Genomic DNA, 15,561 nt, shown 5'->3' on the forward strand with positions numbered 1-15,561 from the left:
ACAACACTCAATGATTCTATGGGCTCATGTGTTACAGAAAATAAACATCAGCTGCTGTGGAAGCTTTCATTGTACCTTTTTTATTTTGCTGCTTCATGTCTGCACCTAATGGCATATGATAGAATGTTTAATCTTATTCTTTGGATTATGATAGAATGTTTAATCTTATTCTGTGGATTATGATAGAATGTTTAATCTTATTCCATGGTTTATGATAGAATGTTTAATCTTATTCCATGGCTTATGATAGAATGTTTAATCTTATTCCATGGTTTATGATAGAATGTTTAATCTTATTCCATGGCTTATGATAGAATGTTTAATCTTATTCCATGGATTATGATAGAATGTTTAATCTTATTCCGTGGATTATGATAGAATGTTTAATCTTATTTCATGGAGTATGATAGAATGTTTAATCTTATTCCATGGTTTATGATAGAATGTTTAATCTTATTTCTCTTGCATTCTTCCTTTTCAAAGTCCCTTTTGACTCAAAGAAGGAGTGACTTCCTTCTGCCATGTAACTCACAACCCTCAGCTATGGCATTACAAGTATGTTGTAGTAAATACCCTTGAATAATGACTCTTAGTTGGAGCCTCTATTAAATAGTATCATATCATCCATGAAACACTTGCACTCACTAATGGTAAGGAGTAAACCACTTTAATTGTAAACCCCACAAGTATTAAGAAGTAAACCACTTTAGTTGTAAACCCCACAAGTAGTAAGGAGTAAACCACTTTAGTTGTAAACCCCACAAGTATTAAGATGTAAACCACTTTAGTTGTAAACCCCACAAGTATTAAGAAGTAAACCACTTTAGTTGTAAACCCCACAAGTATTAAGAAGTAAACCACTTTAGTTGTAAACCCCACAAGTATTAAGAAGTAAACCACTTTAGTTGTAAACCCCACAAGTATTAAGAAGTAAACCACTTTAGTTGTAAACCCCACAAGTAGTAAGGAGTAAACCACTTTAGTTGTAAACCCCACAAGTAGCAAGGAGTAAACCACTTTAGTTGTAAACCCCACAAGTATTAAGAAGTAAATCACTTTAGTTGTAAACCCCACAAGGTGTAAGGAGTAAACCACTTTAGTTGTAAACCCCACAAGTAGTAAGGAGTAAACCACTTTAGTTGTAAACCCCACAAGTAGCAAGGAGTAAACCACTTTAGTTGTAAACCCCACAAGTATTAAGAAGTAAACCACTTTAGTTGTAAACCCCACAAGTATTAAGAAGTAAACCACTTTAGTTGTAAACCCCACAAGTAGCAAGGAGTAAACCACTTTAGTTGTAAACCCCACAAGTAGCAAGGAGTAAACCACTTTAGTTGTAAACCCCACAAGTATTAAGAAGTAAATCACTTTAGTTGTAAACCCCACAAGGTGTAAGGAGTAAACCACTTTAGTTGTAAACCCCACAAGTAGTAAGGAGTAAACCACTTTAGTTGTAAACCCCACAAGTAGTAAGGAGTAAACCACTTTAGTTGTAAACCCCACAAGTATTAAGAAGTAAACCACTTTAGTTGTAAACCCCACAAGTAGTAAGGAGTAAACCACCTTAGTTGTAAGCCCCACAAGTAGTAAGGAGTAAACCACTTTAGTTGTAAACCCCACAAGTAGTAAGGAGTAAACCACTTTAGTTGTAAACCCCACAAGTAGTAAGGAGTAAACCACTTTAGTTGTAAACCCCACAAGTAGCAAGGAGTAAACCACTTTAGTTGTAAACCCCACAAGTATTAAGAAGTAAACCACTTTAGTTGTAAACCCCACAAGTAGTAAGGAGTAAACCACTTTAGTTGTAAACCCCACAAGTATTAAGATGTAAACCACTTTAGTTGTAAACCCCACAAGTATTAAGAAGTAAACCACTTTAGTTGTAAACCCCACAAGTATTAAGAAGTAAACCACTTTAGTTGTAAACCCCACAAGTATTAAGAAGTAAACCACTTTAGTTGTAAACCCCACAAGTATTAAGAAGTAAACCACTTTAGTTGTAAACCCCACAAGTAGCAAGGAGTAAACCACTTTAGTTGTAAACCCCACAAGTAGCAAGGAGTAAACCACTTTAGTTGTAAACCCCACAAGTATTAAGAAGTAAATCACTTTAGTTGTAAACCCACAAGGTGTAAGGAGTAAACCACTTTAGTTGTAAACCCCACAAGTAGTAAGGAGTAAACCACTTTAGTTGTAAACCCCACAAGTAGCAAGGAGTAAACCACTTTAGTTGTAAACCCCACAAGTATTAAGAAGTAAACCACTTTAGTTGTAAACCCCACAAGTATTAAGAAGTAAACCACTTTAGTTGTAAACCCCACAAGTAGCAAGGAGTAAACCACTTTAGTTGTAAACCCCACAAGTAGCAAGGAGTAAACCACTTTAGTTGTAAACCCCACAAGTATTAAGAAGTAAATCACTTTAGTTGTAAACCCCACAAGGTGTAAGGAGTAAACCACTTTAGTTGTAAACCCCACAAGTAGTAAGGAGTAAACCACTTTAGTTGTAAACCCCACAAGTAGTAAGGAGTAAACCACTTTAGTTGTAAACCCCACAAGTATTAAGAAGTAAACCACTTTAGTTGTAAACCCCACAAGTAGTAAGGAGTAAACCACCTTAGTTGTAAGCCCCACAAGTAGTAAGGAGTAAACCACTTTAGTTGTAAACCCCACAAGTAGTAAGGAGTAAACCACTTTAGTTGTAAACCCCACAAGTAGTAAGGAGTAAACCACTTTAGTTGTAAACCCCACAAGTAGCAAGGAGTAAACCACTTTAGTTGTAAACCCCACAAGTATTAAGAAGTAAACCACTTTAGTTGTAAACCCCACAAGTATTAAGAAGTAAACCACTTTAGTTGTAAACACCAGAAGTAGTAAGGATTAAAGCACTTTAGTTGTAAACCCCACAAGTTACAAGGAGTAAACCACTTTAGTTGTAAACCCCACAAGTATTAAGAAGTAAATCACTTTAGTTGTAAACCCCACAAGGTGTAAGGAGTAAACCACTTTAGTTGTAAACCCCACAAGTAGTAAGGAGTAAACCACTTTAGTTGTAAACCCCACAAGTAGTAAGGAGTAAACCACTTTAGTTGTAAACCCCACAAGTATTAAGAAGTAAACCACTTTAGTTGTAAACCCCACAAGTAGTAAGGAGTAAACCACCTTAGTTGTAAGCCCCACAAGTAGTAAGGAGTAAACCACTTTAGTTGTAAACCCCACAAGTAGTAAGGAGTAAACCACTTTAGTTGTAAACCCCACAAGTAGTAAGGAGTAAACCACTTTAGTTGTAAACCCCACAAGTAGTAAGGAGTAAACCACTTTAGTTGTAAACCCCACAAGTAGCAAGGAGTAAACCACTTTAGTTGTAAACCCCACAAGTATTAAGAAGTAAACCACTTTAGTTGTAAACCCCACAAGTATTAAGAAGTAAACCACTTTAGTTGTAAACCCCACAAGTATTAAGAAGTAAACCACTTTAGTTGTAAACACCAGAAGTAGTAAGGATTAAAGCACTTTAGTTGTAAACCCCAATAAATGGTAAGAATAAACCACTTTACAACAAAATAAAATAAAACTGAAAGTTTCATATTAAAAGACTCTTAATCAACATTTGAAGCCAGGAAACAACTTTGAGCAACTTATAAAAATTGTCTTGATTTATATTTTGTATTAGAAAGTCATATTTATTAGATGGACTGATGGATCCTTACACTTCATTTCTCTACAAGAGAGCTATTTATTCAACTTCCTCTGTGTTTATTGTACCTGAAAGTAAAGGTTAGTGTGATTGAAACGTTGGCTGTAGTAAAGAATTTGTTTAGTCCAAATAATAAACTAATACATTACTGCATTGTTATCCTTCCCAGAATTCATTGTAGCAAACTAATATTACCTCTCCAAAAATGAATCTTAGTAAACTAGTATGTTACTACAATGATATCTTGCATGTATTGTAATAAACTATTAAATTAGTGCATTGTAGTTAACTGATTAGGTAGTATATTGTTGTAAACTGGGTAGTTAGTACACTGATATCTCTTCCATATTGCACTACAGTAAATTAATATGTTAGTGTTTTTATGCTATTTACCAATGTCATTGGGTATTGCTAAGTTTAGTAGTCTAGTGTAACTTGTAAAGAAATAAAACATGTTAATGTAATAGGTCATACTCTGGCCAGTGTATCTACTATTAGTCGTGATGCAGAAAATGTAATTTTAGATTAAGCAACATTACTGTAGGTAACTTTTAAATATCAGTTTTATTGTGTTTGACAGCTTTTTTTTTTAACTACTCAGCTTGAAGTTTTAAAGACATTTATTTCTATCATAAGAAACAGTCTTTTATTACTTAAAACATACAAAGTTAATTTGATGTAATTTAATGTTCTCACTGAATATTTCACTTTTATACATTATTTTGTTGTCCTTAACCTGACATCACAAGTTCATACTAATGATAGAAAGGTCAGTTGTAGAGCACACTGTGTGACAAGCTTTCATCAGACATCTTTTATAACCAAAGCTAATGGAAAATATTCAAGCTGCATTTGACAAATACAAGTTTAAATGTGATTACTGTGATTTTAGTTTCTTTTTCATTTAAACATAAAGTTCTTGGTGAAGCTCACACATTTTCCTAGTTTATTATCTTGTTAACAGTTCCAGAAAATATGTTGTGTGGAAGCAGTAAGAATGTTTTCTTTAATAGCCACACTGGTAAAAATGCTATGGATTAACCATTTCTCTCTCAAACAAATTCTTCTGTTTCAGTGAATAACATTGAAACTTTCCATTCTTTTTTAAAGTGTTCTATTTTGGATCAATATTTGTAGCACTCTGTAAGAATCATGTTTTTCAGAAAGCTTTTTTACAACTATCTATGGTGCCTGTGCACTGCTTAATGCACAGGAATTTACCATATATATTAGCCATTTTCACTTAAGTTGTTCAAACTGCATTTCTAGATTACTTAATTAAGATATATAATTTTACACAGTGAGTTTATAGGAACATTGCATCTGTTAAATAATATTTCACAATACTAATAATGAATAGGATAGAAATGTAAACATCTTCAATAATTTTTTCACACCTAACCATAAAGTTTTATTATTGAATGTTTTATCATTTTTTTTCACACTATCCTTTCTACTTTATATTAGCAATTCTTCTCAAACTTGTTCAGTTTATCTTTTCACAAATTTGCTGGGGAGGGAGTACATGTAATTCTGAAATACTTAAATATGTTTACAAATGTCACTGTTGCTCTGTTATATTCACTATTACACTTTGCTTTTCAATAAATGTATCAGTTGCTATTACAGTACTAGACTTAGAACATGTAAAATTATCACTCCTAAATAATACGCAATCAAGTGATAAAAAATATTTATTAAGAATATTTTGTGTATATTTTTATAATACACAGTCAAGAGATAAAAGATATTTATTAAGAATATTCTGTATACATTTTTATAACACACAATCAACAGATAAAAGATATTTATTAAGAATATTCTGTGTACATTTTTATAATACACAGTCAAGAAATAAAAGATATTTATTTAGAATATTTTGTGTACATTTTTATAATACACAATCAACAGATAAAAGATATTTATTAAGAATATTCTGTGTACATTTTTATAATACACAGTCAAGAGATAAAAGATATTTATTAAGAATATTCTGTGTACATTTTTATAATACATAATCAACAGATAAAAGATATTTATTTAGAATATTTTGTGTACATTTTTATAATACACAATCAACAGATAAAAGATATTTATTAAGAATATTCTGTGTACATTTTTATAATACACAGTCAAGAGATAAAAGATATTTATTAAGAATATTCTGTGTACATCTTTTTGTATTACAGAGTCAAGAGATAAAAGATATTTATTAAGAATATTCTGTGTACATTTTTATAACACACAGTCAAGAGATAAAAGATATTTATTAAGAATGTTCTGTGTACATCTTTTTGTATTACAGTGAGGGTGTTTGATGTCAGTAATGACACTGTGATCACTGTAGTAAGAGCTTTTACCGTAACAGATGGTAAAGGGAAGTACACTCCAGGAGGTAAGTTTAAGATATTTATCTAACATTACCTTTTTGTCCTTCTTTGATTTAGAAGCAGGTAAATATTTTTAGCTGTAACCAACAACCAGTTATTACAAACAGTATTTTCAAAGATGAAAGTGCCTTTCCACTTAATCGGTATTTTGTGGAAAACATAAAAATCTCTACTCAAATTCAGAACTAAGATATCGTTGTAACATTATAATTTGATAGTAGGTTTCTTATTAAAATTCAAGCTGATGTTTGTAGTAAATAAGATGCTTCTATTGATAATGAGTCCTTTGGTGTTAAAATTGAAGCTGTCGTGTATAGTAAGTAACATACTTTTGTTGATAATAGAACATTTAATATTAAAATTGAAGCTATCACGTTTAGTAAATTGCATACTTTTGCTGATAATACGAGGGCTGTTCAAAAAATACGCGGACTGTTTGAATTGCGCGGCTCCAGTTGGTTCCAGGGAAATCCGCTTGGTGTCGCTAGGTTTGCACAGATCAGCTGATTACGATGTCATTTCCCAATTGCAGATATCTTCATTTGTGTATTAGCTACGCGGTTTTAAGTGAAGTGCGATTTTTTCGTTTGGCGGATTTCAGAATGAATGACCTGAAGGAGCAACGACTTGCTGTGAAATTTTGTGTTAAACTTGGAAAATCTGCGACTGAAACTTTTGCTATGCTTAACACGGCTTACGGTGATGTTGCTATGAAGCGTACTGCATGTTTCAAGTGGCATGAACGTTTTAAGGATGGTCGACAGTCCATTGAAGATGATGGCGTCCTGGACGTCCTTCCACGTCAACTGGCGACCCACACGTCAACAAAATCAACACCCTGGTGTGGGCAAATTGACATCTGACTGTCAGGAGCTTGCTGAAGAGTGTGGGATATCATTTGGATCTTGTTACAAGATTTTGACCGAAAAATTGAAGATGCACCGCTTTGCTGCGAAATTCAGCCCTCAGAACTCATGAGTTTTTGGCCAAACGCTTGATCACTGTTCTTCCCCACCCCCATACTCACCATTACCTTGCTCCTTGCGATTTTTCTTGTTCTCCAAACTCAAAAGACCCTTGAAAGGAAGAAGATTTGAGACGATTCCTGAGATTAAGGCAAATGCGACGAAGGAGCTGGAGGACATTACAAAAGAAGAGTACCAGGACTGTTTCAACAAGTGGAAACACCGTTGGGATAAGTGTGTGCGTTGGGGAGGAGAGTACTTTAAAGGGGCCCAGACCTGTAACTTCTAAATAAAGTACATTTTGTTTTATGACATCAGTCCATATATTTTTGAACAGACCTCGTAGGTTGCTAGATGTGTACCACTATAGTTTGCTGTAGAAGTCATAGTTAAACGTTCTATTAAGTATATAACTATAAAATTATTTTCAGTTGTAGGTATGAACATCAGTGCCACTCTGTTACTTGAAACATTTTTTTTATCAGAAGAGATTGACTCAATTTGTTATAATAAAACAGTAAGTATCACTTTTTTCATACTTTGATAAAGCTAAGTGATAAAGATAAGCATAGTGATAAAAGTAACCAAACTCTCTTTACAGAAGGCTTTGAAAAAATTATAGAAACTTGAAGATCATATAAGTCTCTAAAATAATTTTAAAATACCTGTCTTATGCAGGTCAATAGCTGTGTGCTAGTAGAAGTACATAAAATATATTTATTTTCATAGTGTTTTGTACCAGTAATTGTTATCTGTCTGTTCTATTCCTTGAAGAAATTAAATGTTTAATTGACTTGCAGATACTGATTTGTGAAAATTATTCTTTGTTTATGGTGATGAAGTTAGATAAAAATAGCTTAAAACTTTAGTTGTTACTGGTAATTTATCCCATATATATATATACCCTAGATAAAATATATACAAATAACATCATGGCAGAGTATAACTAGTTATTGGTATGCTGTCTTTACATATAGTACTAATTAAGAGTGAATATTCTATATTGTAGGACATTGCATTATGCTATTTATTGGATGATGCAGCTTTCATTGTGGCCACTAACCAGAATAACAACTTGGACTTGGTGAGTTTTTATTAACAGCTTGACTTAACCTTTGTAAGCACATGTACATATAACTTGGACTTGATGAGTCTGTGCTATTGAGTACATCTATAACTTTGAATCAGAGTGACTATAAATATAATTAATCTTTGATAGTTACAATGTACCAGTGAAGAATTCTAGTGTATATTTATTGTTCTTGTTCAGTATATAAACTTTGACAGTTACAATGTACCAGTGAACAATTCTAGTGTATATTTATTGTTCTTGTTCGGTATCTAAACTTTGACAGTTACAATGTACCAGTGAACAATTCTAGAGTATATATTTAGAGTATATTTATTGTTCTTGTTCTGTTCTTGTTCAGTTACAATCTAAACTTTGACAGTTACAATGTACCAGTGAACAATTCTAGAGTATATTTATTGTTCTTGTTCAGTATCTAAACTTTGACAGTTACAATGTACCAGTGAACAATTCTATAGTATATTTATTGTTCTTGTTCAGTATCTAAACTTTGACAGTTACAATGTACCAGTGAACAATTCTAGAGTATATTTATTGTTTTGATGAAAAATTAATTACATTGCAGGAAACTTGATACAAGGACAAATTCATAACACATGACTTCTATAATTTGGTAGGTTGTAATTTAGTGCTATGTAAAGAAGTGTTATATTTATAATTCATCACATAAAGACATGACACACTTCACATACTTGGAGTCATGATGTAATACAAACACCTGAGCGTTACACACTTGAAGCACTTGGAGTCATGACATAATTCGAACACATAGACATGACATACTTCAGAAACTTGTAGTCATGACATAATACAGGCACCTAGAGATGACATACTTCAGACACTTAGAGTCGACATAATACAGACACCTAGACATTACATACTTCAAACACTTGGAGTCGACATAATACAGACACCTAGACATTACATACTTCAAACACTTGGAGTCGACATAATACAGGCACCTAGACATTACACACTTCAAACACTTGTAGTCATGACATAATACAGGCACCTAGAGATGACACACTTGAAACACTTGTAGTCATGACATAATACAGGCACCTAGAGATGACACACTTGAAACACTTGTAGTCATGACATAATACAGGCACCTAGAGATGACACACTTGAAACACTTGTAGTCATGACATAATACAGTTGAGCACCTAGAGATGACACACTTCAAACACTTGTAGTCATGACATAATACAGACACCTAGACATTACATACTTGTGAACACTTGTAGTCATGACATAATACAGGCACCTAGAGATGACACACTTGAAACACTTTTAGTCATGACATAATACAGGCACCTAGAGATGATACACTTGAAACACTTGTAGTTATGACATAATACAGGCACCTAGAGATGATACACTTGAAACACTTGTAGTTATGACATAATACAGGCACCTAGAGATGATACACTTGAAACACTTGTAGTTATGACATAATACAGACACCTAGACATTACATACTTCAAACACTTGGAGTTGACATAATACAGGCACCTAGAGATAACACACTTGAAACACTTGTAGTCATGACATAATTCAGGCACCTAGAGATGACACACTTGAAACACTTGTAGTCATGACATAATACAGGTACCTAGAGATGACATACTTCAGACACTTAGAGTGATGACATAATACAGGCACCTAGAGATGACATACTTCAGACACTTAGAGTGATGACATAATACAGGCACCTAGACATTACATACTTCAAACACTTAGAGTGATGACATAATACAGACACCTAGAGATGATACACTTCAAACACTTGTAGTCATGACATAATACAGGCAACTAGAGATGACATACTTCAGACACTTGTAGTCATGACATAATACAGGCATCTAGAGATGACACACTTGAAACACTTGTAGTCATGACACAATACAGGTACCTAAACATGACATACTTCAGACACTTGTAGTCATGACATAATACAGACACCTAGACATTACATACTTCAAACACTTGTAGTCATGACATAATACAGGCACCTAGAGATGACACACTTGAAACACTTGTAGTCATGACATAATACAGGCACCTAGAGATGACACACTTGAAACACTTGTTGTCATGACACAATACAGGTACCTAAACATGACATACTTCAGACATTTGCTGTAACTTTCTTTATATATGTTTTAACTGTCTTTATCTTTTCTTCTCACTTATTGTTATTTCATCCATATATACCACATGGTATATATCACATGAACTTTCATGGTTTCTTTAACAGATAGGACTCTTTTTTGGTTCCCATGATCCTCACCTCATGACAGAACTACACATGAAGGGTGTATATCAGAGGTAACAAAGTATTATAATTTAATAAAACTAGCACATTTTAGAATCATACAACTTTAGCTGTAAATTTGATGGTACATACTATAAACAAATAACAAGTGATCCTTTTAAGACACCAGAACAAAGTACAAGAAACACGTTTCACATATGTTGTTTATTAACAGTTTACACCAATTGCTGGTACCTAATTTCTAGGTGTTATATCTCAACTGTTGATAAAGACTTGTTAACTATTTCCTAACTTTTGTTTGTAAACATAAACCTATATTGACTAGTTCCTGGTTTGTGTTTGTAATCTTAACTGAAACCTGTTTCCACTAGTTCCTGGTTTGTGTTTATAATCTTAACTGAAACCTGTTTCCACTAGTTCCTGGTTTGTGTTTGTAATCTTAAATGAAACCTGTTTCCACTAGTTCCTGGTTTCTGTTTGTAATCTTAACTGAAACCTGTTTCCACTAGTTCATGGCTTGTGTTTGTAATCTTAATTGAAACCTGTTTCCACTAGTTCCTAACTTTTGTTTGTAAACATAAACGTATATTGACCAGTTCCTAGCTTTTGTTTGTGAACTTAACTGAAACTTGTTTCCACTAGTTCTTAGCTTTTGTTTGTGAACTTAACTGAAACTTGTTTCCACTAGTTCTTAGCTTTTGTTTGTGAACTTAACTGAAACTTGTTTCCACTAGTTCTTAGCTTTTGTTTGTGAACTTAACTGCAACTCGTTTCCACTATTTCCTAGCTTTTGTTTGTAATCTGAACTGAAACCTGTTTCCACTAGTTCCTAGCTTTTGTTTGTGAACTTAACTGAAACTTGTTTCCACTAGTTCCTAACTTTTGTTTGTAAACATAAATGTATATTGACCAGTTCCTAGCTTTTGTTTGTAATCTTAACTGAAACTTGTTTCCACTAGTTCCTAACTTTTGTTTGTAAACAAAAACGTATATTGACCAGTTCCTAGCTTTTGTTTGTAATCTTAACTGAAACTTATTTCCACTAGTTCCTAACTTTTGTTTGTAAACCTAAACGTATATTGACTCGTTCCTAGCTTTTGTTTGTAATCTTAACTGAAACTTATTTCCACTAGTTCCTAACTTTTGTTTGTAAACATTAACATATATTGACTAGTTCCTAGCTTTTGTTTGTGAACTTAACTGAAACTTGTTTCCACTAGTTCCTAGCTTTTGTTTGTAATCTTAACTGAAACTTATTTCCACTAGTTCCTAACTTTTGTTTGTAAACCTAAACGTATATTGACTCGTTCCTAGCTTTTGATTGTAATATTAACTGAAACTTGTTTCCACTAGTTCCTAGCTTTTGTTTGTGAACTTAACTGAAACTTGTTTCCACTAGTTTGTAGCTTTTGTTTGTAATCTGAACTGAAACTTGTTTCCACTAGTTCCTAACTTTTGTTTGTAAACATAAACATATATTGATCAGTTCCTAGCTTTTGTTTGTAATCTTAACTGAAACTTGTTTCCACTAGTTCCTAACTTTTGTTTGTAAACCTAAACGTATATTGACTCGTTCCTAGCTTTTGTTTGTAATCTTAACTGAAACTTATTTCCACTAGTTCCTAACTTTTGTTTCTAAACATAAACATATATTGACTAGTTCCTAGCTTTTGTTTGTGAACTTAACTGAAACTTGTTTCCACTAGTTCCTAGCTTTTGTTTGTAATCTTAACTGAAACTTGTTTCCACTAGTTCCTAACTTTTGTTTGTAAACATAAACGTATATTGACCAGTTCCTAGCTTTTGTTTGTAATCTTAACTGAAACTTATTTCCACTAGTTCCTAACTTTTGTTTGTAAACCTAAACGTATATTGACTCGTTCCTAGCTTTTGATTGTAATCTTAACTGAAACTTGTTTCCACTAGTTCCTAGCTTTTGTTTGTGAACTTAACTGAAACTTGTTTCCACTAGTTCGTAGCTTTTGTTTGTAATCTGAACTGAAACTTGTTTCCACTAGTTCCTAACTTTTGTTTGTAAACATAAACATATATTGATCAGTTCCTAGCTTTTGTTTGTAATCTTAACTGAAACTTGTTTCCACTAGTTCCTAACTTTTGTTTGTAAACATAAACATATATTGAGTAGTTCCTAGCTTTTGTTTGTAAACTTAACAGAAACTTGTTTCCACTAGTTCCTAGCTTTTGTTTGTAATCTTAACTGAAACTTGTTTCCACTAGTTTCTAACTTTTGTTTGTAAACATAAACGTATATTGACCAGTTCCTAGCTTTTGTTTGTAATCTTAACTGAAACTTATTTCCACTAGTTCCTAACTTTTGTTTGTAAACCTAAACGTATATTAACTAGTACCTAGCTTTTGTTTGTGAACTTAACTGAAACTTGTTTCCACTAGTTCCTAACTTTTGTTTGTAAACATAAATGTATATTGACCAGTTCCTAGCTTTTGTTTGTAATCTTAACTGAAACTTATTTCCACTAGTTCCTAACTTTTGTTTGTAAACCTAAACGTATATTGACTAGTACCTAGCTTTTGTTTGTAATCTTAACTGAAACTTGTTTCCACTAGTTCCTAACTTTTGTTTGTAGACTTAACTCTTTTGCTACAGGTCATGGTCGAAGGCTATGTCGTCACATTTGTTGACTTGCATTAAAAATCTGATTGAACTACTATTTTATTAATTCATGTTAATAAGTTGGGAATCAAATTGTGTATTATAATTCAAACTTTAATATTATATATTAATTAATTTCTTAATTTAGAAGTAAATATTAAATGAACACATCTGAATATAGATTTTTAATAAGTCTCATGGTTTGTTAAATACATCACTGTTAGATGTTTATAATGTCAAAATACTACATCTACAGTTTCATACAAATTAGGAACTCAAATTATCAATATTATCAAACTATAATATAAAATAAGAACCACATATCTTTTTAGTTTGCTGAGATATGTACTGAATCAAACACAGTGGCTCCATTCATCTCCTTCCATTTATGGAAATGATTCCTTATATACAATTACTTCAACATATGACGTGTGAATAACCAATCAACAGCTTAGAATGTTCCCAGAGTAATTTTAATCTGTGAAAAGGCTACCACATTCTATCAATCTTCAGTTTCAAGGACATTAATCATTACATGAAGTCACTCAGACTAGTAATGAAAAAGACTGTTTTCATAAAGAAATCTTGAGTGAAGATATTTCGTTAAAAAATCTAATTTTTATACACCAAATACTTGGAATATTTACTAAAAGTCGACCAAATTTTGTAAAAATACACATACTGTATCACAGGTTATGGTGTAAATACATAGACAAATTCATGTATATTATACTGAACCTATAACGGAAAAGTTGACTCAAACTAATTATTAACTTTTTTTTTAAAATTAGCTAAACTTTTTTGACTACTTTCTATCTTTCCTTTTTAAACTTATGTAACAGTCAATCCCACTATTTGTTTGTAAAAGAGTAGCCAAGAGTTGGTAGTGGGTGGTGATGACTAGCTGTCTTCCCTCTAGTCTTATACTGCTAAACTTGGGACAACTAGCATAGATAGCCCTTGTGCAGCTTTGCACAAAATTTAAAAACAAAACAAATTTCTCTCAAACTTTTTTAACTAGTTTGTATCTTCTGTTTTTAAACTTAACTAAAACTTGTTTTGACCAGTTCCTAGCTTGTTTTTGTAAAGTTAAACTTATTTTACTAGTCCCTAGTTTTTTTATTTGTAAACATAACTGAAAGATATTTTGATTAGTTCCGAGTTTTATTTCTAAAGTTAGCTAAAACTTATTTTGACTAGTTTCTAACTTTGTTTGTAAACATACCTCAGACTTTTTTGACTAGTTCCTAGGTGTTTGATAAACTTAGCTAAAACTTATTTTGACTAGTTTCTAGCTTGTTTTTGTAAACTTAAACTTATTTTAATAGTTCCCAGTTTTATGTGTAAAGTTAGCTAAAACTTATTTTGACTAGTTCCTAACTTTGTTTGTAAATGTACTTCAAACTTTTTTGACTAGTTCCTAGGTTTTTGATAAACTTAGCTAAAACTTGTTTTGACTAGCTCCCACCTTTTTTGTAAACTTAACTCTAACTTCTTGTTAATAGTTCGTAAACAAACATTGCAATGAAACAATATTACAAACCTTATCACAATGAAATGTTCACAACATTAAAAATATATCAGTTTAGTCAAACTATATTGTAATAAGCATGTTTTATTTGCATTTATTACATAGTGGTTCTGGATTTTATATAAAAACTGAAACTTTGTGTTATAGGGTAAGATCAGTAATGACATTAAACATTTCTATTCTTGAATATAGATCTGTGAAATAAATTGTCATTTGTTCTATGTTTAGTTGTTATTCTATAGTATATATTACACTATGTAACACAAATTTTGTTCCTGGATAGTATGTGTTATTTCTTAATTGCTTAAGTTGTAAAAGTACAGTAAATGGTCATTATTCCCTTCAAACTTTGTTTTGTGACCTGGATAATGAAATTTAGAAATTAACCTATTTTCTATGTAAAAACAGGCAAATTTGCACATTTTCATTTACATGAGGTCTGAATAAAACAACATATGAATCAAGATTTACATGTATTTATACTAAAGTTATACAAAAATGTTTAGAAGTTAATAGTTTTTCAAGATTTGCGACTGTAATATAAATCACTTTCACGTATCAGCCCCAAATATAGTCTCCCATCATGTTTTCATTATACGCTCCTTGGTAGCGTAGCGGCATTCAAAGTCCAGTATATCTTGGAGGAAGCACTCACCTTGCTCCTCTGAATATGCTCCCATGTTCCCCTTGAACTTATCAAGATGAGTATCAAGGATATGGACTTTTAGAGACATTCTGCAGCCCATTTTGCCATAGTTGCAGACTCCTTATCAAGAGCTGTGACAAATTGTTTCATAAGACCCAATTTTGTGTGCAGTTGTGGGAACAACACCTTCTGGAGGTCCACTAGTGGCCCACACTTGACATTGTGCCTTCCCACAGAGAACTCGTTCCATTGTGGCCAGTGCTTCTTGTTGTAGTGAGCTGAGGTGTCCCTGCTTTCCCCAACACAAAGATAACAGGGAAACTTGGTAAAGCC

The 15,561-nt window shown here is 32.5% G+C and overlaps 1 protein-coding gene across 4 annotated transcripts in view; it reads left to right on the forward strand.

Annotated features, from left to right (window-relative positions):
• LOC143241789 (voltage-dependent calcium channel subunit alpha-2/delta-2-like) overlaps positions 1-15,561 on the forward strand; it is an 89,688-nt gene that overhangs the window by 44,376 nt on the left and 29,751 nt on the right. For all 4 annotated transcript variants that reach the window (XM_076485022.1, XM_076485024.1, XM_076485021.1 and 1 more), the window contains 5 exons: positions 3,673-3,776; positions 6,002-6,091; positions 7,483-7,568; positions 8,061-8,135; positions 10,402-10,472. In XM_076485022.1, the coding sequence (XP_076341137.1) occupies positions 3,673-3,776; positions 6,002-6,091; positions 7,483-7,568; positions 8,061-8,135; positions 10,402-10,472 (426 nt within the window). The remainder of the gene's footprint in view (positions 1-3,672; positions 3,777-6,001; positions 6,092-7,482; positions 7,569-8,060; positions 8,136-10,401; positions 10,473-15,561) is intronic.

Source organism: Tachypleus tridentatus, unplaced genomic scaffold, assembly GCF_004210375.1.
Source record: "Tachypleus tridentatus isolate NWPU-2018 unplaced genomic scaffold, ASM421037v1 Hic_cluster_1, whole genome shotgun sequence".
Classification (NCBI taxonomy): Eukaryota; Metazoa; Arthropoda; class Merostomata; order Xiphosura; family Limulidae; genus Tachypleus; species Tachypleus tridentatus.